Raw genomic sequence first — 24,656 nt, forward strand, 5'->3', positions numbered from 1 at the left:
TACTTTAGAATTATTGAATATGGGTTTTATGGTTAAGATGTCAGGATACTAAATTTATATCATAGATTCTCCTATATTACCAAACAAAAAGTAATTTAAAATACTCCAAAAAATCAGTTATACTGAACATAACAAGAGTCACTGTCCAACCCAATGCCATAAATTTATAAAGTCCATTACCAAACAAAAGTCACCATTCAGTGCTCTTCCTAACTTCACCCTCACACCCAGAAACCAAAGAAATATTACCTTAAAAAGGTAATTTGGGCTGATGGTCTTAAACTAATTTTTCCAGAAAGCAACACTGAATTCAGTATATAATCCAAACCTTAATAGTGTATCATCCCCTAAATGAGAATAAAATACTCACTGACCCAACTAATGTGAACACAGGAAGTTGCCATTTTATGAAATCTCATGAGAAAATGAAGAGCCTAGGTCTTCCAAAGAAGATGATGTTTAATTTTGTCTAAGCTCTCATCACATAAAGATAGAGAAAAATGAGGTGCGTAGCACAATACTCAGCCTTCAAACTAGCTAGAGGAATAAAAGTTCGAAAGAAACATAATCCAAGAAGAGAAGGAAATTCTTCCATAAAAGATTTATATAAGAGCTTAATAAGAACATGAGTTCAAAACAACAACAAAAAGAACGTGAGTTCAATAAAATATCACAGAAATGAAGTGGGGGAAAAAAACATGAGAAGTGGATAAAAAGGATAATGGCAGAATTAAAAATACAATTTGACTTAAATAATATTATTACCCAATATTAGTAGCAGTAAGGAACAGGCTTGCAATAGTCACGACACAGAGAAATGAGATTAAAACAGTAAGTGAGAATATATGTTATCTAATAAAATTAAAGTAGCTTGTAGCTACCGTATTGCATAGTGCTGATATAGAACATTTCCAACATCACAGAAATTTCTATAAGTCACAGCTGGTCTAGAAAATGGGAAAATTTAATCATCTAACATTTAAATTGTTTACTGTGTGACATTTTACAACTGTCAATGATATACCTAATATTTATATCAATAAGAATATATTCTAGTTCCGTGTAGAAGAGAAAAATAATGTTAAATGTGAGACACAAAAAATTTTACCTAAAATTACAATCTTCAGCTTAAAGGGGCCTCCAATATTACAGAGGAGAAATAACACAAAGCAATAGACATAGATATAGCCCATTTAAGTTATTAAACTGCAAGGATAAAGGAGGAATTATTCAGGCTTTCAGTCAGAAAGAACCAAATCACCTACAAGAGTGGAAGCCTTCAATATCACAGCATCATTCCTTGTCCGAAGATAATACAGTGGCAATAGCAACACCTACCTAGTGTTAAGCTAAGCTAATAATAAATCAACTTAGTTATTAGCTAATAACTAAGCTTATAACTATATATATCTATATATATACATATAGATATATACTATATATACTATACAATACTATATATCTATATCTATATATATACATATATCTAAATACACTTATAGATATAGATATATATAGTTATTTAGACACACACACACACACCCAAAGCGTTGGTTGGATAAAAAAAATTTTGAAAATATAATCCATGTATTTACTTCATCACTGAGAACTTCGTTGACTACTCTATGTAAAGTGGCATCTCCTCCCATTACTCTGTATTCCTTCCCTCTTTTGTCTTAAAATCCATATCACTATCCATATCACTATCCTTCCTTTATTTTGCTCACTGCTTCATCCCTTGTATCTTCCTGGAACTGCTAAATGAACACAGGTATCATTTTAAAAAAACCAAGAATGACAGAACTGTGGTAAAAGGAACCATGGTGAATCCATTTCAACAAAAACCTAAACTAAACAACTCTGTATCTGGTTGCAGACAAGAATATAAATCTATAAACCTTGACATTATAAAGATAATAGGGAAAAAGTGCTACATGCTAATTTCCTCATTCTTTATAGGAAAGAAGAAAAGAGGAACTGATTTCATTGAAAACTGAAACACATAGAAAGGAGCATAGGGACTCCAACATCTTAATGTGCTTTGTATCACACTTCTAATCCTAGAAGAGAATGTGTCAGGAAATAATCTCACTCAAAGTAAAGAATCATTGATGAGAATCATTCTTTCAATTTTGCTTTGTTTTTGTGTTCTTGTATAAATTAAAGTAAAATGTTCATTTTCCACTATTAATAGTATTTTATTACATGCTATTTTTTTAGAAGTATTTTGTCTAATATATCCATGTATGTATATAAGTTTATGCTAGGAATGTGGTTTACTTAATGATTATTATGGGGGAGGTTGGCTTTTTAATTTTTTAATTTGATACCTTTGTCATACATATTTTTCTTTTATAATTTCTCTTGATATGTCTTGAAGTTCATTAATCTTTTTCCTGAAATGTCTAATCTGCTCCTGCCATCCAGTGGGTTTTAAAAATCTCAGATCTTGAAGTTTTCATTTCTAGAGGTTCATTTGGGTCTTTTAATAATATGTCTTTCATATCTCTATATGCTCAATCTTTATTGAACACGTGGACTATAACCATAATTGTTTTTTGTCTTAGTCTAATTATATTTGTATCACTGCTGCATCTCCTTATTATGGGTCCTATTTTCCTGTTCTTTTTCATTCATTTTTTTTATTGGCTCCAGATATTATGAATTTTAACATGTGCAGTGCTGGATATTTTACATTCCTGCTGACATTTTTGAGTTAATTTCTGGGATTCAGTAAAGTTACTTGGAAACACTTTGATCACTTTGAGGCTTGCTTTTGAGCTTTGTCAGGTGGGATCAGAACAGCTTTTGTTCTAAAGCTAATTTTGCTTCTCTACTTAAAGCCTTATGAATTACAACGTTTCTCCACTCTGGTCGGTGAGACTATGGACTTTTTCTGGTTCTATGTAAGCTGCAGAAATCGTTCAGCTTGCTCCTTTTGAGTGGTTCTTTCACCATATTTGGGTAGTTTCCTTATGTCTATGTACTGATCAGTACTCAAGAGTTGCCTCCACAGATCACTGGAGCTCTTTCTCTGTGCTCCACTCTTCCCCTGAGGTTTGCCACACGGCCTCCTTGAACTCCTAGCATAGTCACTTCAACTCAGGAACACTATTAGGTTCCTCCTCACTGCATTCTGCACTGGATATTTCCTTTTTTCTTTTTTTTAATTCAAGTATAATTAACATACAGTGTTATATTAGTTTTGGATGTATAATATGATTCAACCATCAATACATTGCCTACTATTGCCAACACAAAATATGTGGCTCTGAGTAGTGGTTAAAGCAATTATTTGACTGAATTCTCATAATCAGATATTTTATTAAGTGCTTAACATGCAGCAGGCACCATTTCTTGCATTTCACATTCTTTACTCATTTATTCATTACAAAAACCCAATAAAATGAATACTGTTATTTCTATATTTCAGATGATGAATAGAGATATAGAGAGGTCCAATAGGTGGTCAAGGTAACCACAGACATAGCTACTAGTGTGTAAAGTCAAGACTTGGACCTAAACAATTTAGTTGTAAAATTCAAACTCATAGCCACTATACTGTATTATACTATATGCCTCACAAATATTTATTTCCGTTAGAAGAAGTTACTTTATATTTTGTAAGATGCTAATGCTTTGCTAGGAATGATGGATTCAGAGTTAAATGATATAACTCATCTAATACTAGCATAAATTAAAGTGTAGATCTATTTGGAGGTCTTTTAGTAGATAACTAAAATATATAATGGCTAATGTGTTTTCCAGCTGATTAGTTGACATTATTCTAAGAATAAATACATTTGATCTTGCAAAGTAAAAGTTGCAATTTAGACTAATTTATGACATAACACAAGATTGTGTTTACTAATCCAGCACCCCATATTATCTTTATGATTTTGACTAATAAAAAAGGCAACAATTTCATGTGCTTTCCTTCTCCAAGAAACTTATGTACTTTTTTCTTTGCGTTGTTACTGTAGTGCCTCTTTACACACACACACACACACACACACACACACACACACACACATTAGTTGTTACTTCACCTGTTATTTTCATGAATGAGTTTTTTGCATTCTAGTATTACAAACCAGTAAACAGATTGCACACATGTTGTATTTTTACCTTGCGGGAAACATAACAGTAATTAAATGCAATACATAAATGCTAATTTCAGACTTTGCTTTAAATGCAATACATAAATGCTAATTCCAGACTTTGCTTTAAATATATAGTATATATATATGAAAAGATCATACCTCTTGTTGCAATAGCATTTAGCTTTTCATGGTATACAAGTTTGAATATTTTCTTTAAATTCTAGTTCATTCCTAAAAAATTAAACTTCACAATATTATATATATAATATTTCCTCTGTTTTAGAAATAGCTATATTGTCATGACTTTATGTTTGAATCATTTTTAAGGCATCAAGACATTGGAAAGTTCTAGTATTGCTAATATTATCATTTAAGAAAATTGTCACATTTTTAACTCACAAATGCTAAGTAACGTGTCATTCTGTTTTCTTAGGAACTTCCTGCACCATTACTTGATGATAATGTTAAAAAAGATTTTGATGAAGACGCATGTAATCATAAAACAGCAGAATCTAACATTAAAATGAAAATAGCTTGGCGTTACCAGTTATTACCCAAGATGGAGGCAAGTCAACATAGAAACTTTTCTAAAATTTGTAAACGTACTTGTTTTCATCTTATAGACTCTTTTGTGGTATACCTGTTATTCTTTAAATGCACTACGATGTCTGTTTGCTCATTTAAATGACTAATATTTTATTTGTATTTTATCAAGATGATATTTCTTACAAATAAAATTATGGCAATTTTTTCTTTTTTACCAAAATAGATTTCATTTCTTCTATACCCTCCACGTAGAATCTTTTATTATACGGTTGCAAGCCAGAGTAAGCAAACACATTAAGGCTATTTCTATCCAGCTTGAATACCTATAAATATTCAGTGTGGATAGACTAAGAGATAGGAAGTGAAGGGAAATTTTCTGAGAAAACAGATGTCAGTGAATCTGCCCACTAAAGCTTATGAACTCTGCTCCTAGGGAAGGCTCTATTCACTTAGCTCCTTTTTTGATTGTTTACTTCAGTGTTCAGAACACTTTAATGTCTACCGGACATTATCATATTGGTAGAAAAGAAAGAAATTTTAATATGAGACATGGCACCCATAGTCCACCCTTCCTTAGTCTTCCACATTGACTGTTCCTTCCCCAAGGACAGAAATATGTTTATAACACTCCTTAACTGCAAATGCATAATTTGGTATACTGTTTCCACTGCCTCCTTCTAAATGCATGGTAGACTGTATATCATAGCACCCTTCTAACCAAGTTTAGACAAAGCCTTAGTATTCTCTGCAATATCCTGGGTGGTCACTACCAGTGAATATGTAAGATGAAACCTGTTTGCCATTAAAAGCCTGAAATATAAAATACACACTTCTCAAGATTATGTATAAGATCTGTAGAACCTTATCCAAACCTACCTTTTAACTCCTCCTGTGTGATTATAAAACACTATATTCACCTGTCCTATGAGATTTGCTCCTTATAAATAGCTTATATTTATGCTGGTAATGATCTTCCCTTTCTTATTCACCAACTCAGCCTTCTCCAAGTGCGAATGTTACTACTCTGACAGTTTTCCATACATTATTATCTAATTTCTTATTTTTGTGTTCACAGCCCTTCATGTATTTTATTTTTTTTATTTTTATTTTATTTTTTATTTTTTAAAAATTTCTTTTTAACGTTTTATTTATTTTTGAGACAGAGAGAGACAGAGCATGAGCAGGGAAGGGGCAGAGAGAGAGGGAGACACAGAATCCGAAGCAGGCTCCAGGCTCTGAGCTGTCAGCACAGAGCCCGACACGGTGCTCGAACTAATGGACCGTGAGATCATGACCTGAGCCAAAGTCGGATGCTCAACTGACTGAGCCACCCAGGCGCCCCAGCTCTTCATGTATTTTAAAGTATTTTAAACTTCTAATATAATGTTATAGGTAATTGTTGGTATAACTGTCTTCTCCACCAGACAGAATTCTCTGTGGAGAATTCTGTATTCTCTGTGGAGAATTCTCTATGAGGGCAGAGAGCCTGTTTTATTTTCTCTTGTATCTCCAGCATCTGTATTAATGCCCAGATTATAAGCATTTGGTGTTTGATAAATGTATTCAGTCATTCAGCAAATATTAAGTATCAACTGTGTACTAAGTATGAAATATGGTACATAGGTACATATTAAGCAATGGTAAGTTGTTCTAATTTAGCTGGAAAAGCTATTTGAATACATTTTTAAGCATGATTTACATGACTGTGAACAAACTACAAACCGAAGCGAGGGTATTTGCAACTGATAGAATAAGGAATAAATTTTCCTTATATACAAAGAACTTCTAAAATGAATAAGGAATAGTCTACCAACCTAATTTTTTAAAAATGGGTGGAAATATACAAAGGAAATTTAGTGGCTCTTAAACATATAGAAGCAGATGCCCAGTTTCACTTACAATAAGAAAAATGCAAATTAAAACTGCACTGACCTGCTGTTTTTCTCTTAACAGATTGTCAATAACCTAAAATGTTTAGTAAGACACTAAATTAGCAGAGGTGTGGGTAAATTAGTACTTTTATACTTTGCTGGTGGAAATGTAAATAAGTACAATTTGTGTGGAGGGTAATCTGGTAGTAGCCTTTAGAATTATAGAAAATATATACCCTTTGATCCTTTGGGGCATTTACATTATGAATATATTTACTTACATGTAAAATGAAATATGTATGAGCTATTTTTGCAGTATATTTTTAATAGCAAAAGATTGGAAAGAACCTAAATGTCCACCAGTAAGCACCTAGTTAAATAAACTATATACCATATAAATGAACATATACCATAATATGTGTATTATGTGTATGGTATATGTGTACAGTATAACACCATATATTTGTATTAAAAAATAAAGGGAAGAAGCTCTGCCTAGTCAGTTGTTACAGACATAGCCTAGCTTGGATGTGATTGAGAACTGGGTAGAAGAGGCCAAAATAAATGTAGTTATTCTGCTTAGGAAAATGTGAGTAGAGTGATAGAGATTAAAATAGACAAGGAGTGTAGGACTAGCACTTGAGAAGCCTAATGGCAAAGAACTTCATTCATGTCTTTCAGCCGATAGTTTCACTTAAGTTACTGGGCTTAATGGTGACTCTTTGGTGAAGAATGACTATATTCTAACTTTTCTAGTGGGATTCTGAAAGAACCTGTAATGAACAAAAGCTCTAAGTTAAATCAGCTTTCTTGTAAAGACAGTCCAGTTTTAGGTTATATAAATCACTTGTCTCTCGCATTTACTTAGTTTATTTTACTCTTATCTCCATTATATTTTGGTTTTTTCATTGGTCACTAACATTCTTCACATGAAATTATAAGTAAAGATACAAATATCTGAAACTTTAAGCTTTATTTTTTTACTGCTTGTTACAAAATCTGTTTAAACATGGGGCAAGGAGTGCCTGGGTGGCTCAGTTGATTAAGCATCAGACTCTTGATTTTGACTCAGGTCATGATTCATGACCATTCAGGCCATAATTCATGGGTTCCAGGCTGTGCTGATAGCCTGGAGCCTGCTGGGGAGTCTCCCTTTCTCTCCCTCTGCCCCTCCTGGTCCCACTCTCTCCTTTAAAAACAAAACAAAATGAAACAAAACATAAGCCCCATGGTCAGTTTTCAAGGTTTACAGTTTGTTTTAAAAATTGTGCTCTTCTTACACTGAACTTTCCTAGATGACTTCCTCTCCCATTTTCTTGAGTTCTCCGCTAAAATATCACTTTATCAGGAATGTATTTTTTTTTTCTCATTCTCTATAAAATAAAATCACTCTCTCACTGTTATCTCCTTTCAAGGTCTTATTTTTCTCCAGGGCACTTATCATCACCTAACAGATAATATTATCTCTGTCTTCCTACTAGTAGGTAAGCTCCATGGAAGAAAGGGACTTTGAATATCTTGTTTTACTGGCCTGTAGTGGGTGCTCACCAGTTATTTGTTGAACACATGAGTGAATGAATTATATAGTATGTGAATTAAATGCAAAACTGAGTTAAGTTGCATTAATTAATATAAATAAAAAATGGCTTTTTTCAAATTTACTGTCAGTGGTCAAACTTAAATTTCTTAGTATTTATAAGTTAGCTCTGTCAAGTTTACAAAATAGAATCGTCTTCTGGCTTCTTTGCTTTTCTTTGAAATTTGGCCAGCATGTGTATTTGCCTGTCACAGAAATTTTGTGAATGAGGATTTGCTGAGATTAATAGACTTTGGTCGTCAGCTGTCATCTACTTTATAAATCTAGATTTTACTTTGCCATTATTAGTTGAAAAACAACAAAACCCTGGGTTTTCTGTATTTTATCTGTGACAAAATATAGTTAACACTATTACGAGTATAGATCAAACAAGTAGTCCAAAACTAGCTGTGGCATTTATCAGAGATGCTTCTTAATATAAGTTGCCACCAGATCCTAAGACTGTAGTCACATTCCCACTTAGGGAATGAAAAAAAAAAAAAAAAAAAAAGATAAGAATATGTACACCTAAATCAGTAACAATAGCTCAATAAAGCATAAAACAGTGCTTCTTCCAGTTGGAGGGGTGTGTGGCTTTAAAAAGTCTCCCTTCTCTTGTCCTGTCATTTTGACTCTCTGTCTTAGGTAGGCATGCTCTTTTTTTCCCTGTCCAATCATCAAATCCTATTCCCTTTTCACCCCAAGAATTGGTAGCTTACAGGATATTCGGAGACCCAATTTCTTTAATATTGTATAGTTCTACTACCAAAGCTTATAAGGCTCTCGCACTTCAGGGCAATATATTAGATCTTTATTATATTAAATCCTCATTATACCTTGGCTTTCTATCTTAGTGATTCAGCCACGATAGTCCTGTGATAGATATGTGCATGGTACAGGTGACAACAGATATCATTTTTTCAATAAGGCAATGTTACTGCAAAGGATAGTGATGGATCTTCTGTTCCCTAGTGAATCATGACACAATAACAATAATTAATATCACTTATGTAGTGCTTCACAATTTACAAAATATTCATTGCCAGTGTTGCATTAGATTCTCACAGCAGCCTAGCAAAATAGTTATTAGTGATTGAACTGAGGCTCAAAATGGTTAATTAATCATTTGGGCTCTTGCTTTCCATTATGCCATACTGAGAAACAAGAAATGGTAACAATAATAAGAAAATGTCTTATTTAGACTTTATTTGTGTGCAACTTTTCTCTGAAAGTTTTGATTCTTTTTAACATACTGGAGGTAGGGGATGGTATTGTTTTATTGCTCTGTACCCCTGCTGGCCCCCCATCAGAGTTAATTTTCCCTTATCATAGCAAATTTTTACTGAACCAGTCCATTATACTCTGTTCCACAACTGACAAACGTAAAGGATAGTTTGAGACTGTGAAATAGAAGTTTTCATAATGTAAAACTAAAGCAACATGTTCTTAACAAACTGAGTAAAACTGACTTAGCTATTGAGGATATTTTGATTTTTTTTTGATTTTTTTTAATGATTTCTTTCATTTGTGGAGTTGACATTTTTTCATAGAGTATTACTATTGTCAGATTTAAAACATTTAGTTATCTCTTTTCCGAGGAAATATTTGAAGTCTTTGTTTTATGATTTCACATTATTTAAAAAATCTGATTGTATGTTAATGCTTTGTGTCATGGGTAGAAAAAACCTTACAGAATCGTTTTTCCTATAAATATATATTTATTTTCCATTTTCATTTTTATTGAAGGATTAATAAAATTTCATCATTAATAAAAATTTTTATGTCTACCTTGTGAATATTTTAGTTACCATATTTAATTATAATTTCTAAAAAATTAATAATGGTAATAAGAAAAGCTTCCAAATTTATTCTTACATTTTAATGAGTTATTTGTGTTCTATATGTAAACTGTCACAGCATGAAATCAATTTTCTGCCTTGATTCATCCCAAATCAGAGATTTCTATCACATTAATATTATAATTAGAAACATTAATAGAGACGGCAACTTTAAAAGCATACTTTGCTTCTTGGCAATTTAGCATATTTCTCTGAGTGCCCAAGACTTCAAGAACCTTCAGTGCACTAATAAATTTATTAACTCAAACTTAAAAGAAGCGAAAAGTCTCTCTTTCTTTCTCTCTCCCCATGGCCAGTCTGCTAAAATAGATTATTCATGCTTATTTGATTCAGGTAGGCTTTTGCAAGCTTCCCTACTAGGCCTGGGAATGTGGTACATTGAGGCCTTTTCAGAGGCTTCTGACATAGACCAAGCTTTTATTGCATGGTGTTTTATTATTACCAAATCCTAGTCTCCACCCAGTTTGTAGGCACTCTGCTTATTCTTTTGAATCAGGAAAGGTTATCACCTACCTTAATCCATGGAGCAGCGTGGATTAAGGACACCAGTGTGCCCCAGGATTCTCAAAGAGGATCCTGGAAACTTCTTGTTTCTTCTTTTTTGCTGTCTTTACTAAATTCTATTGGGCCTTAGGAGGATTTGCATCTGAAATGGGCAACCTGGTGTTTTTCTCAATGAAGACATCAGATCAAAGTTCAGTTAGTCAAGGCCTTTCTAAAACATTAAGGGGGCCTGGACTTACACAATAAAAAGATGAGCTCTAGCAGAGATTGCAGTAAAAACATTCTGAACTATAATCCGGATAAAGAATAGATTATAGGCCAAAGAACAGACCTTGTTTAAATTGCTTTATACTAATAACTTTACATTTAAAAACTTTACCCTATTTTTAAGAAGTATACTTTAATGTCTCATACTTTATTTGTTAACACTGTCTTGGTAAACAGATAAATCATGTTTTGAGAACCACACTTGTGTATATATTGTATTGTAAACATTAGATGGAGCCAATTGATAGGTCTCTTTCCTTAATGAAAGTGAACAGTATCTTATGGAGGGATAAACAGTCATTTTATTTAGAAAGTAAATGCCAAACTCACAGACTCTGTATCAGAGAATAATATTTCTATTAGACTTAAATTTGTTTATCCTGGGTTACTGTAGAGTTGATGTTGGTAGGCATTCAGTTGAAGAATATTAATCCTTTAAGTCTCAAAATGCAAATATCTAGTGTCAAGCAAATGTCTGTTTCTTATCTAAATTACAAAGTTGTCAGTTACTTTGTAAAATGAGAATTTACTCTTCCATTTCTGCAGAGATTATCTGCAGATTATCTGTTTTGTTGAATGTTCTGAAATATGTCTGTTTTATAGCATTCAGGACAGTGGAAACTATGTAAATTTAGATTAGAAACTATTGGAAACTATCGCCAGGTGGAACCTGTTAGGAGTTCAACTTTGTACAGAGGTGTGTACATATTTCTAATGAGTTGAATCAGCACAGAATCCATTCAAAGCAATATAATGAGAATGTTCTGTTACTAGGCCTTTACTATCCTATGTACATAAATTCAGCATCAACAGTTATTAGAACAGTTATTAGTTACTTGTGTAGAAGATAATTTGTTGGAGAAACTGATAATAGCACAAAAGAGGAGGCATCAATGAACTAATGATGATGTCAGGTTTCTGATTTATCTAATGTAGTTTATATACATTCTCCCTCCTTATCATGTGCCTTGTTCCCATCGGGAGTATCCTCAATACATTTTATACTATGAGCTTAATTTAAAATTAGCAAGAAATTTTGAATGTATATACACACTATCTTGTGAGAATTTAGCTTTTAAATGATGCTCAGCTCAATATGTTTAAAAAGCTAGTTTTTTTGAGCCCCTCACCAATGATTTAATTGGCTTAAGTTTTCATTAGTTCTTAGCAACTCCATATTTAATTGATCATTTAAACATGGAATCTTTAAAAAATAATTAAAACATGTATATTAATTTTTTTTCAACTCAGGAAGGTAAGAAAAGCAAAGAGAATTCTTATCAAATTTAGTGACCACCAGGAGTGAAGAAACATGGGAAATGAAAAGGTTGATTTCTAACTATTATTTAAAATAATAAAAGTTGTTGTATGCTTTGAAATTTAAGAAGTCTATGTGTATCAGCTCTTCCTTATCAGCATTAAAATGCATAAATGTATCAATATTTTGCCGAATGTAGTTCAAATACATTGTAGTTTAAAAAAACAATAATTAAAAAAAAATAATAATAATTTTTTGAATGACCAGTATGGCTTTTCTTAACAGGCTGGACCAGTATCATCTTCAAGATTTGGTCACTATTATGATGCATCAAAAAAGATGCCACAAGAACTAATTGAGGCTTCAAAATGGCATGGATTTTTTTCCCAGAAAAATCATCTTCAACTCTTAATATAGAACCATGGTAAGTAATGACCCATTTCTGATTTCACAGGTTAATAGAATGCATTTTTACCACATTCTTTGAAATAATGCATAACTAAAGGTACATATCCTAATAATAAATGTTTTCTATAAAATATGTGATCTTACTTGTGTATATGTTTCATAATATTTCTTTATATTTAGTTTTCTTTTTCTGGTCCTATAACTGTTGTATATGCTATTATCCTTAATTTGCAGTTTGAAAAGTCTGGATACCAAAATTATAATACCTCCTGTTTTTAATTTTGAGAAAATGTGGAATAGTTTTTAAATTGGGGTCTTTTAGTCCTAAATGCAAATAGATATCTAAAAACTATTTAGCAGTGAAAATAGTATAAAGTAATGCTGTTTTTCAATAAATGTTCTTTCAGAAGGTAAATATGTTTTCTGATATTTTATTTATTAAGGCTTTCTATTTGTAGTTAGTTATTCTGTAAATAAACAATTTGTAGTTTTTTAGATTGCCTTAAGAGCAATGTAGGGTTTTTTGAGTTTTACAGTTAAGGGCTTTAAATATTAAACAAATACAACATGTTTATAGTGATACTAACTTTATTAAGACAAAAGTCTGAAAATTACAGTACTTGACATTGAATAATTTATATATAGTGTTAAGAATATTTAATTTCAATTCTTAACTGTTGAATCATAGAAACTAATCCATGGAATAGGGTGTTGCCTCTATTTTCTTTCATATTGTAAAACCATTATTTTCAAAGTGACCTGATCTTCACTGACCACATCTTCAAAGTGATCTCCTTAAATGGAGATTTAATAGACAGGAACTGAAATGACTTACAAGTCTAAAGTCTCTTTTCCAGGAATATTACTTGAGAATTTAGTAAAGGCTGTCTTATTTATTTTTATTAAATCTGTGTCCCCCCCCCCCAAAAAAAATTCTTTGCTTCATTATGGTTTCTCCATTCTGTGGCTTGAGACTTACCAAAAATGGTACTCTGATGTTGTCTTAGTGTTAATAGCAATGATTAATGATTGACTGCTGTGTGTCAGTCACTCTACTACACATTGCATTTGTTGTCTAGTAAAACCCTTGTATGAAACATAACTGTATTCCCATTTTCCAGAAGAAGATACCAAAATTTAAAGAAGTTGTTTACTTGAGGCTCAACTATTAAGTGATAGAACCAGGATTAACCTAAGCCAGATCCCTCTCTTTCTTTTGCTTTACTGCTTCAAGAGACTTTGGTGTCCTTTGCCTTTACCTTCCTATGTTATGGAGGAAAGAACACTGGTAAAGAAACAAAGAAAGAAATCTGGGTTCTGATACTGAGTCCATCCTTAGGAAAATCCCTTAAATTCAGTGAAAATAAATATCCTTCTGTGAAAAATTAGCATAGGGGGGATACCATTTGTCCTACCTACATCAGTAATATTTTGTTAAGTTTGAATGACTATACTGATTATACTCATTCTTAATTTTTGTCATTCAGTAAACCAGACATACATATGCTTTTATGGCTTGGGAAATAACTTTTCCCTGATTCCTCAAGCAGTAAGTGGTGGAACCCAGATTCAAAGTTGGTTCTTTCTGACTCAAAATTCTGTGTTAGCAATAATGCTATATTGCCTCCATTTATAGAGTGCTAAGGGAAATAAAAAATATAAAATGTCCATTAAGAATGATGTAAGTGAACAAAAAATATAGTGTTACTTTTGTAACTAATGAAACATTTAAATAATAAAACTTTCTTTAAGCCCCAAAGTACAAGATTTTTGTTCATTCAATCAGCAACTAAAAGAAGGAGGGAATTAACATTTATTGACTACCTGTTCCATGTCAGGCACTGTTCCAGGCATTAGACCATGGGATAGCTTATTTAATCCTCCCACAACCCTCCGAAAGAAGTAATATTTTCTCCATTTTATAGGAAACTTGAGGTCAGAGATGCTAAGTAGCTTTCCCACTTTTTCAGGCTGTTGGTGACTAAGTCTTCAAAACCTCTGCTTTTTTTTTTTTTGTCTGCCAGGCTGTCTCCATTTGCTCCTGCAGTAAATGTGCAGCACATGAAGCTGGGTGCCAGGAAAAAAAAACTTGATCACCTGTGAGAATATAGTCCTCTAGTCTTTAAAATACATACTTTTTCAGAATGTTTTTTGAGAGCTAGCAGTTTTGCATAGAATAGGAAAATTTATAGATTTCAATTATCAAGGCAATATTTCATTTCATAGTAGTTAACTGATAATTCATTTATTTCATATTAAACTTAAATGCTTAATTAAATGTAATTAAACTTTAAACATGTAATTAAATTAATTTTGAAAATGAGTACTTACCATGTGGGATTTAATTTATGAAAAGCATGTGCTCATTTCACTAAAATGAACTTTACTGGTTCATTTATGGAACAATAAAGCTAAGCTTTACAGTTGTCTATACTTTTCCTGCTATTAAGACTAGAGGGTATAGTTGTGTCCCACTATCAGATGTGAGGATATAATATATAATTTCATATATTCTGAAGGCACTGTTGAAACATAAAGTTTTTTTATGGTGAGAAAAACTGAAGATCATTTAAAATTTGCATTAACTGATTTAAAATCATCGGCAGGTTTGCCCATGGAAAATGTTCATACATATAATTTAAGCTTTCAAAGCAAAGCCTGGCTATAAAAACCTGAGAAATATCACACCAATATTACCCGATAGTTTTGTTTTAATATTTCATTGTCGTAAATCAGATAAGTTGACACAAAACAGTGATAGGAAAACTGATTTTGAGAATAAGTTTGTGATCTAAGATTATTTTTAACTTGACGTAGTTTTTTTGGTTTTTTTTTTAATGTTTATTTATTTTGGACAGAGAGAGAGAGAGAGCATGAGCGGGGCGTGGGGGGGGGGTGGGGCAGAGAGAGAGGGAGACACAGAATCCGAAGCAGGCTCCAGGCTCTGAGCTGTCAGACCAGAGCCTGATGTGGGGCTCGAACTCACAGACCACCAGATCATGACCTGATCCGAGGTCGGACACAACTGACTGAGCCACCCAGGCACCCCTAATTTGACGTAGTTTTGAATTAATATTTGCTAACAGATATGCAAAGACAGTTCTGTTTTCTCACTAGAAAGATAATGCCATTCTTCATATTAGGGATGGTGTTTCAGCTTTCTTATTTATTAACAAATCTACTAACATACTGTTACAAAATGAATGTTTGTGGTTCCCTTCCCCAATACCCCAAATTTATATGTTAAAGTACATATGATGGTATTTGGAGACAAAACTTTGGGAGGTAATTTTGGTTGCATGAGGTCATGAGGGTAGGACCTTAGTCTGATAGGACTGGTGTTCTTAAAAAAGAGGGAAAGACATCCAGCTCCTACTCTTTCCCTTGAGCACAAATCCAGGAAGGGCCATGTGAACAACACAGCAAGAAAGTGGTCATCTATAACCCAGTGGTGGAGCTCTCACCAGATACAACCCTGCTAGCACCTTGATCTTGGACTTCTAGTCCCCAGAATTTCTACAGAATTAATTCTTGTTGGTTAAGCCACTCAGTCTATAGTATTTTGTTATGGAAGCCAAAGCCAATTGATATACCTGCTATATTGTAAAATATTACTTTTTTTAATTGATAGACCATATCTTGAATATTGACTTTACATACAGTTGGTAGTAAACAGAATGAATTTGTTTTGATACGTTTCTTTGAAATTCATGATTTTGTTTTTACATGGATATCCAAAAAATGGCCAGTAGTTTCTTATATTAACTAGAAGTTTTGTATTAATTAATTTGAATGAACTGAATTCTGAAAGAACCATTTATCTTTTTAGGAGAACTTCTAGGAGAAAATCAATGGAAAGAGGATAAGAATATTACTTAAGATTTTAGAAGTCCTTCCTTTTCTTATTTGGCCAAGTCTCTCTACCACTTAAATGGAACATATGTATAAGCCTTCTGTAATATTTTCCTAGACAAATTATAGTTATGTACCCCCCCATAAATTCCAACTTAATTTTGTTCATACTCTGTCAGGACACTTAGCACATTACAGTATAGTTATTTGTATTGTCTACATTTTTATCTTCTCTCTCAAGCAGTGGAAATCCTTGAGGAAGGGGGTTATGCTTTCTACACCTCTTTATTTCATGAATTTAGGACACAGGTGTTGATAGTTGATGAACTAGTGAATCAATGGACAAAGTATAGTAATAACTCAGATTAATACAGCCTTGTTCTTACCTCAAAGATTTAGTGAGGTAAAACTAGCAACTGAAACATGTTGAGTTTAGCCATGTAAGAGTACATTCTATTTCAAAACTACAGATCTCTTACATTACAAATCAGAGAACCACAATATATTTAGAAGTTATAAGTAGAAAATTCACTCATGAGAAAGGAATTTTGATAGAGAACTTCTAGGTAAGTCTAAAGATTCAGAAGTATGCTGAATTACTTTATTAAAAGGGTATAGTAAATGATACATTAATACAAATCTCAGAGCTGAGGGAAAGGCAAGATATAAATGTGATTAGGGATTTTACACATTGGCCATTCTGCTGGTGATGTGATTAAAGTAAAAAGATAATATCTAAAATTTTTGAGAGAGAGAATTATTAATCCTGAAACTCATTTTAACCAATGAAGACAAATTACTTGCTTACATGTGTGCCTTTCTTCATTTTTCTATCTTTTAAAGGGGACTTCATGTATGCAGAATTTAGTCACTCATCCTGGCATGCTATCTTCATTGATATGCATGGTTTTTGATTATTATTTCCCACCTAATTCCCACATTTCTAGTCTCAGTCATCTTCCCCTAGGCATACATCCTCTTATTTATATATGTCCTTCCAAATTTTCTTTTCCTTTCAATAAAGTAATCTTAGACCCTTGACTCCTCTCTCTCACTCCCTGCATCCAATCAGCAACTCCTGAAATTTTATTTATTTTTTTAAGTTTTTATTTAAATTCCAGTTAGTTAACATACAATGTAATATTAGGTTCAGGCATACAATATAATGATTCAGTACTTAAATACAACACCCAGTTCTCATCACAAGGGCACTCCTTAATCCCCATCTCCTATTTAACTCATACCCTGCCCACCACCCCTCTGGAAACCATCAGTTTGTTCTCTATTGTTAAGGGTCTGTTCCTGGTTTGACTCTCTTTTTCTCCCCTTTGCTAATTTGTTTTTGGTTTCTTAAATTCCACATATGAGTGAAATCATACATTATTTGTCTTTCTTTGACTGACTTATTTCACTTAACACAATGCACTGTAGCTCCACCCGCATTGGTGCAAACGGCAAGATTTCATTCTTTTTAAAGCTGAATAATATTCCATTGTGTATGTGTGTATATATACATATATATATATACACAACATCTTCTTTCTCCTTTCATTAGTTGATGGACACTTGGACTGTTTCCATAATTTGACTATTGTAGATAATGCTGTTACAAACATCAAGGTGCATGTATCACTTTGAATTAATATTTTTGTATTCTTTGGCTAAATACCTAGTAGTGCAGTTGCTGGACCATAAGATAGTTGTATTTTTAACTTTTTGAGGAACCTCCTTACTGTTTTCCACAATAGCTGCACCAGTTTGCATTCCCACCAACACTGCAAAAGGATTCCCCTTTCTCTACATCTTCATCAACACCTGTTGTTTGTTGTGCTGGTGATTTTAGCCATTCTGACAGCTGTAAGGTGATATCTCATTGTAGTTTTGATTTGTATTTCCCTGATAATATTAATGTTGAGCATCTTTTTATGTGCCTGTTGGCTATCTGTAGGTCTTCTTTGGAAAAGTGTCTATTCATGTCTTCTGCCCATTTTTTTTCTTTTTTCTTTTTTTTTTTTGTCTTCTGCCCATTTTTTAATTGGATTATTCATTTTTATGGTGTTGAGTTTGATAAATTCTTTACATATTTTGGATTCTAACCCTTTATCAGATATGTCATTTACAAATATCTTCTCCCATTCCGAAGGTTGCCTTTTAGTTTTGTTGATTGTTTCCTTTGTTGTGCAGAAGGTTTTTTTTGTTTTGTTTTGTTTCTATTTGGATGAAGTCCCAACAGTTTATTTTTGCTTTTGTTTCCCTTGCCTCAGGAGATATATCTAGTAGGAAGTTGCTAAGGCCAATGCCATAGAGGTTATAACCTGTGTTCTCCGCTAGGATTTTTATGGTTTCAGGTCTGACATTTAGGTCTTTCATCCATTTTGAATTTATTTTTGTGTTTGGTGTCAGAAAATAGTCCAGTTTCATTCTTTTGCATGTTGTTGTCCAGGTGTCCCAACACCATTTGTTGAAGAGACTGTCTTTTTCCCATTGGATATTCTTTCCTGCTTTGTCAAAAATTAATTGACCATGTAATTGTGGATCTATTTCTGGGTTTTCTATTCTGTTCTGTTGACCTATGTGTCCCTTTCTCTGCCAGTACCATACTGTTTTGATCTCTAGAACTTTGTAGTATAACTTGAATTCCAGAATGATGATGTCTCCAGCTTTGCTTTGCTTTTTCAGGTTGCTTTAGCTACTTGGAGTCTTTTGTGGTTCCATAAAAATTTTAGGATTGTTTGTTCTGGTTCTGTGAAAAATACTGTTGGTGTTTTGACAGGGATTGCATTAAATCTTATAGATTCCTTTGGATAGTATAGACATTTCAACTGTATTTGTTCTTCCAATCTATGAGTTTGGAATGTCTTTCCATTTCTTTGTGTCATCTTCCAATTCTTTCATCAGTGTTTTATAGTTTTCACATAACAGGTCTTTCACCTCTTTGGTTAGATTTATTCGTAGGTATCTTATTGGTTTTGATGCAAGTGTAAATGGCATTGATTCCTTAATTTCTCTTTCTGCTACTTCATTATTGGTGTATCAAAATGTAACAGATTTCTGTATGTTGATTTGGTATCATACTGAATTCGTGCATCAGTTCTAGCAGTTTTTTGGTTTGGGTTTTCTGTATAGAATATCATGTCATCTGCAAATAGTGACAGTTTGACTTCTTCCATGCCAGTTTGGATGCCTTTTATTTCTTTTTGTTCTCTGATTTCTGTGGCTAGGACTTCCAGTACTATGTTAAATAACAGTGGATGATAATGGATGTCCCTGTCTTGTTCCTAACAGTAGAGTTTTTACCCATGAAGGATGACATTATAACAATATCTGTTCTCCCAACCTATGACACTGGAATATCTTTTTCTTTGTGTCACCTTCAGTTTCTTTTAGAATATTCTTTCAGAATACAAGTCTTTCACCTGTTGTTTAGTTTTATGCCTAGATATTTTATTCTTTCTGGTGCAATTGCAAATGGGATTGTATTCTTAATTTATCTTTCTGTTGCTTCATTATTAGTGTATAGAAATACAACAGATTTCTGTATATTGATTTTGTATCCTGTGATTTTACTGAATTCAATTATCAATTCTAGTAGTTTTTGTTAGAGACTTTAGGGTTTTCTCTATGTAGTATCATATCATCTGCAAATAGGGAAAGTTTTACTTCTTCCTTATTGATTTGGATGCCTTTTATTTCTTTTTGTTGTCTGATTGCTATGGCTAGGACTTCCAGTACGATGTTGAAGAAAAGTGATGAGAATGGACATCTTTGTCTTACCTTAGGGGAAAAGCTCTCAGTTATTTACCACTGGGTATGATGTTCACTGTGGGTTTTTCATGCATGGTCTTTATTATGTTGAAGTATGTTCTCTCTAAACCTACTTTGCTGAGAGGCTTTTTTTTTATGTTTTATTTATTTTTGAGAGAATGCAAGTGGGGGAAGGTCAGAGAGAGGGGTACAGAGGATCCAAAGTGGTTCTGCGCTAACAGCAGTGAGCCCAATGTGGAGCTTGAACTCACAAGCTGCAAGATTGTGACCTGAGCCAAAGTCAGACGCTCAACCAACTGAGCCACCCAGGTGCCCCTGCTGAGAATTTTTATCATGAATAGATGTTGTACTTTGTCAAATGCTTTTTCTGCATCCATTGAAATGATCATATAATCCTTACCCTTTCTTGTATTAACATGATGTATCATGTTGATTATTTGCAAATATTGAACACCCTTGCAATCCAGGAATGAATACCACATGATTTTGGTGCATGAGTTTTTAAATGTATTGTTGGATTCAGTTTGCTAGTGATTTATTGAGAATTTTTGCATCCATGTTTATCATGTATATTGGCCTGTAGTTCTCTTTTCTGGTGGAGTCTTTACCTGGTTTTGGTATTAGGGTAATCTGGCCTCATAGAATGAATTTGTAAGTTTTCTTCCCTTTTTTGCATCTTTGGAATAGTTTGAGCAGAATACATATCAGAGAAAATCTTCAGAAACGATGACAATACAAGTAATAAAAAGGTAATAAATACATATCTATCAATAACTACTTTGAATGTTACTGGACCACTACTCACTCCAATCATACAACATAGAATGTCATAATGGATAAAACAAAAACAAAAACAAAAAACAAAAAACAAGATTGATCTATATGTTGCCTACAAGACACTCATTTTAGACCTAAAAACACCTGCAGATTGAAAGTGAGGGTGTGAAGAATCATTTATAATGCAAATGTGTCTAAAGAAAGCTGTAGTAACAATATTTGTATCAGATAAACTAGACTTTAAAGTAAAGACTGTAAAAAGAGACAAAGAAGAGTATTATATAATCATAAAGGGACAATCCAACAAGAAGACATAACAATCATAAATACTTGTGCACCCAACATGGGAGGACCCAAATATATGAAACAATTAATAACAAACATAAAGAACTGATTGATAATAACACAATACTAATAGGGGACTTTAACACCCCACTTGCATCAATGGACAGATCATCTAAGCAGAAAAGAAACAAGAAAACAATGGCTTTGAATGACACACTGAACCAGATGGACTTACCAGATATATTCAGAACATTCCATCCTAATACAGCAGAATACACGTTCTTTTCAACTGCACATGGGAGACATTCCCCTGAATAGATCACATGTTAGGTCAGAAATCAGACCTCAGCAAGTATAAAAAGATACAAATCATACCATGCACTTTTTGTGATCACAAATCTGTGAAACTAGAAGTCAACCACAAGAAAAAATTTGGAAAGACCACAAATATTGGAGGTTAAACAACATGCTACTAAACAATAAATGGGTCAACCAGAATATCAAAATAGAAATTAAAAAATACATGGAAACAAAAGAAAATGAAAATACACAATGGTCCAAAACCTTTGGAATGCAGCAAAAGCGGTCCTAAGAGGGATGTATACAGCAATATAGACCTACCTCAAGAAGCAAGAAAAATCTCAGATAAATAATCTAACCTTACACCTAACTGAACTAGAAAACAAACAACAAATGAAGCCTAAATCCAGCAGAAGGAAGGTAATAGTAAAGATCATTTATAATCTTTATAATAATAAAGATCATTTATAATAATAATAATCTTTATATAATTTTTATATATTTAATAAAATATAAATATATAATTTAATAATATTATAAAATATTAATTATATATTTAATAATCTTTATATAATCTTTATATATTTATATAATAATAATATAATCTTTATAATAATAAAGATCATTTATAATAATAAATGATAGAAACTAAAAAAAATTTTTTTAAATAAAACAGATCAATGAAACCAGGCACCTGTTATTTGAAAAAATTAATAAAAGTGATAAACCTCTAGCCAGACTTATCAAAAAGAAAAGAGAAAGGACCCAATAAATAAAGTCACAAATGAGATAGGAGAAATAACAACCAACACCACAGAAATACAAACAATTATAAGATAATATTGTGAACAACTGTATGCCAACAAATTGAACAACTTGGAACAAATGGATAAATTCCTAGAAGCATATAAACTACCAAAAGTAAAACGGGAAGAAATTGAAAAGATGAGCAAGATCAATATGTAACAAAGAAATTGAATCAGCAATCAAGGAAAAAAATCCTAACAAACAACAGTCCAGGGCCAGGTGGCTTCACAGGCAAATTCTACCAAATATTTAAAGAAGAGTTATTTTATTTTAATTTAATTAACTTAAATGTAAGTAGCTAGATATGATTAGTGGCTGATCTTGTTAAACAGCACCATTTTACAACATAAGTCAGTTCTTATCACTACTCTGGCTCAAACCTTCCAATGACTTACAATCTCAGAATAATAAACCCACATTCTAACAGAGATATTATAAGGCCCAGGGCCCTACATGTACTTATGTAATATGATTGCTAGCTACTGCTCTAATCTCTTTGATCTCATTGAGGTTGGGGAAAGAGTAAAGGGAATATCAAGAATGCTTTCCAGGTTTCAGACAATAGAACTAGGATGGTGTCATTTACTGATGTTAAAAAAAACATATGTCCAGCAATATTCTTTGGAACATTCTCTGACATGAACACCTTCTCTGAACCTGAGCACCTTTTATGAGCCTAACATAATGCTAAACTCCAGGTTTATTGCAGTAAACAAAGCAGCTGTTATTCTTGACCATGTGTAGTGTTTAGTGAGAAAGCACACAAAAAATTTTTTAAAGCCAAGTAAATAAATGTATGTCATTAGGAGTTGTGATAAGTAATATAAGGAAAAAAGAACATTTTCCACAAGTTATATGAGGGGGTAGAGGGATATGCTTTGAGTTGTGTTCAGGTATGTTCTCTCTGAAAAGGAATCTTTTGAGCTGAGACCTGAAGATAAGAAGGCCATCCTACAAAGGTCAAGAAATATTCTGGAGGAATAGCCAGTGTGTTAAGGAAAGACTTAGTGTGTTCAAAGGAATTGAAAGATCATGTTGTGAAATAGAGTAATAGAGCTATAAGGAAGATGTGTTCTGTGAGATAGGTGAGGTCATATTCTCATAAGAAATTTGTTCATGGGGGACAGAGAAAAAGCAATAATTGGAGGAGATTTAGGAAGCAACAGGTTTTTGTTGTTTTGTTCTATTTTAATGTAAATGAGAAAAATTGAATAGAGAGAGAATCGATGGAGATTAGAAAAGGAAGTAATGGTTTCTATTTGTATGGCATTAGGCAAATTACTAAACAATTTGGCAGAATTCCCAAGCCACTCAAGGCCAGGGATGGGCCATTAAGATGTAGTAACATTTCCTCCACTGGAGGGAAGGAGGGAAAGGAATAAGAAGAGAACAGTGTAGATACAAACAAATAGGTTTGTAGGGTTGGAGTCAGGATCCTGAGTAATGTTGAAGGTATGGACCGAGGTCTTCTCTTTACTCAGTGAATAATAGGCAGGGTCATCCACTGAGGAACAGTTAGTTACCTGTTAGGAATTTGGGTTAAATGGGGAAGGTTTGAAATGGTTGTTTCATGGACTGGAAGAATACACCAACTAGAGAAGTATCAAATATTTATAGGCCTGTCAGGTTGTGTGACTTTCTTGCACTGTGATAAGATTCCTGGTGCAGGCAGGATTGAAGTTTTGCCAGGTGCAGGCAACAGAAGGAGTTTAAGTATTAAAAAGTAAACATGTGATCGATCACAAACTCTATGGCTAAGAAAATGAATTGAAGACAACTGCTGTTGATATATGAGGAGAAAAGGGACAGTGGACTGGTAGTGGACTTACTAATCTTAATAGTGGGGGTAAATGGACAAAGCAAGTTACTAAGATCAGAAGTGTTGATTGAGAATAAGATGTTTGAATTAGAACTGTAAACCATGTAGTATCTTCAGTTGATAGAGGAAAATGTCCAGGAGCTTGATAAAGACAGCAGCTTAAAAAGGGGAATGGTTGGAATTGGTTAGATGTAAAAAAAGCATGGATATTTGTTTGTTTGTTTGTTTTGTTTTACCAGAAAGTGAAGGAGGAGGAGTGGTTTGAAAGTTACACTGGAGAACAAAGAGAATACCAATCAAATCTTTCAAATGTTGAGGAAAGGTATATAAACTACAGCTTTATTTGGGCTCAAGTGCCTGTTGCCTTTCAAGAGAAATACTCTTCGGAGGGTGGTGGGGGCGTGGCTTTTATTAAGGTCTACAGCTGATGCTAGTCGCAAAGACTGTAGTAGTGGTTCTAGCAGGTGATTTCTGCAGCAGTGTTTTCTGCATAAGAGAGTTGAGGTGGGCTTAGCATCCAAGATATAATAAAGTGAAAAAGCAGATTTTAGTAATAGGATATATGGTATATAAAATTTTATATAGCCAATCCCAAATTCTTTTCTAATACTAATTCAGGAGATGTCAATTTAGGTTCCAAAATTTTAATGATATGTGGT

The 24,656-nt window shown here is 33.0% G+C and overlaps 1 protein-coding gene across 1 annotated transcript in view; it reads left to right on the forward strand.

Annotated features, from left to right (window-relative positions):
• Window positions 1-24,656, forward strand: part of ELP4 (elongator acetyltransferase complex subunit 4) — a 245,962-nt gene that overhangs the window by 52,659 nt on the left and 168,647 nt on the right. The window contains 3 exon segments of the mRNA XM_043580877.1: window positions 4,537-4,668; window positions 12,270-12,366; window positions 12,369-12,408. Coding sequence (XP_043436812.1) covers window positions 4,537-4,668; window positions 12,270-12,366; window positions 12,369-12,408 — 269 coding nt within the window.

This window comes from Prionailurus bengalensis, chromosome D1 (assembly GCF_016509475.1).
Source record: "Prionailurus bengalensis isolate Pbe53 chromosome D1, Fcat_Pben_1.1_paternal_pri, whole genome shotgun sequence".
Lineage (NCBI taxonomy): Eukaryota > Metazoa > Chordata > Mammalia > Carnivora > Felidae > Prionailurus > Prionailurus bengalensis.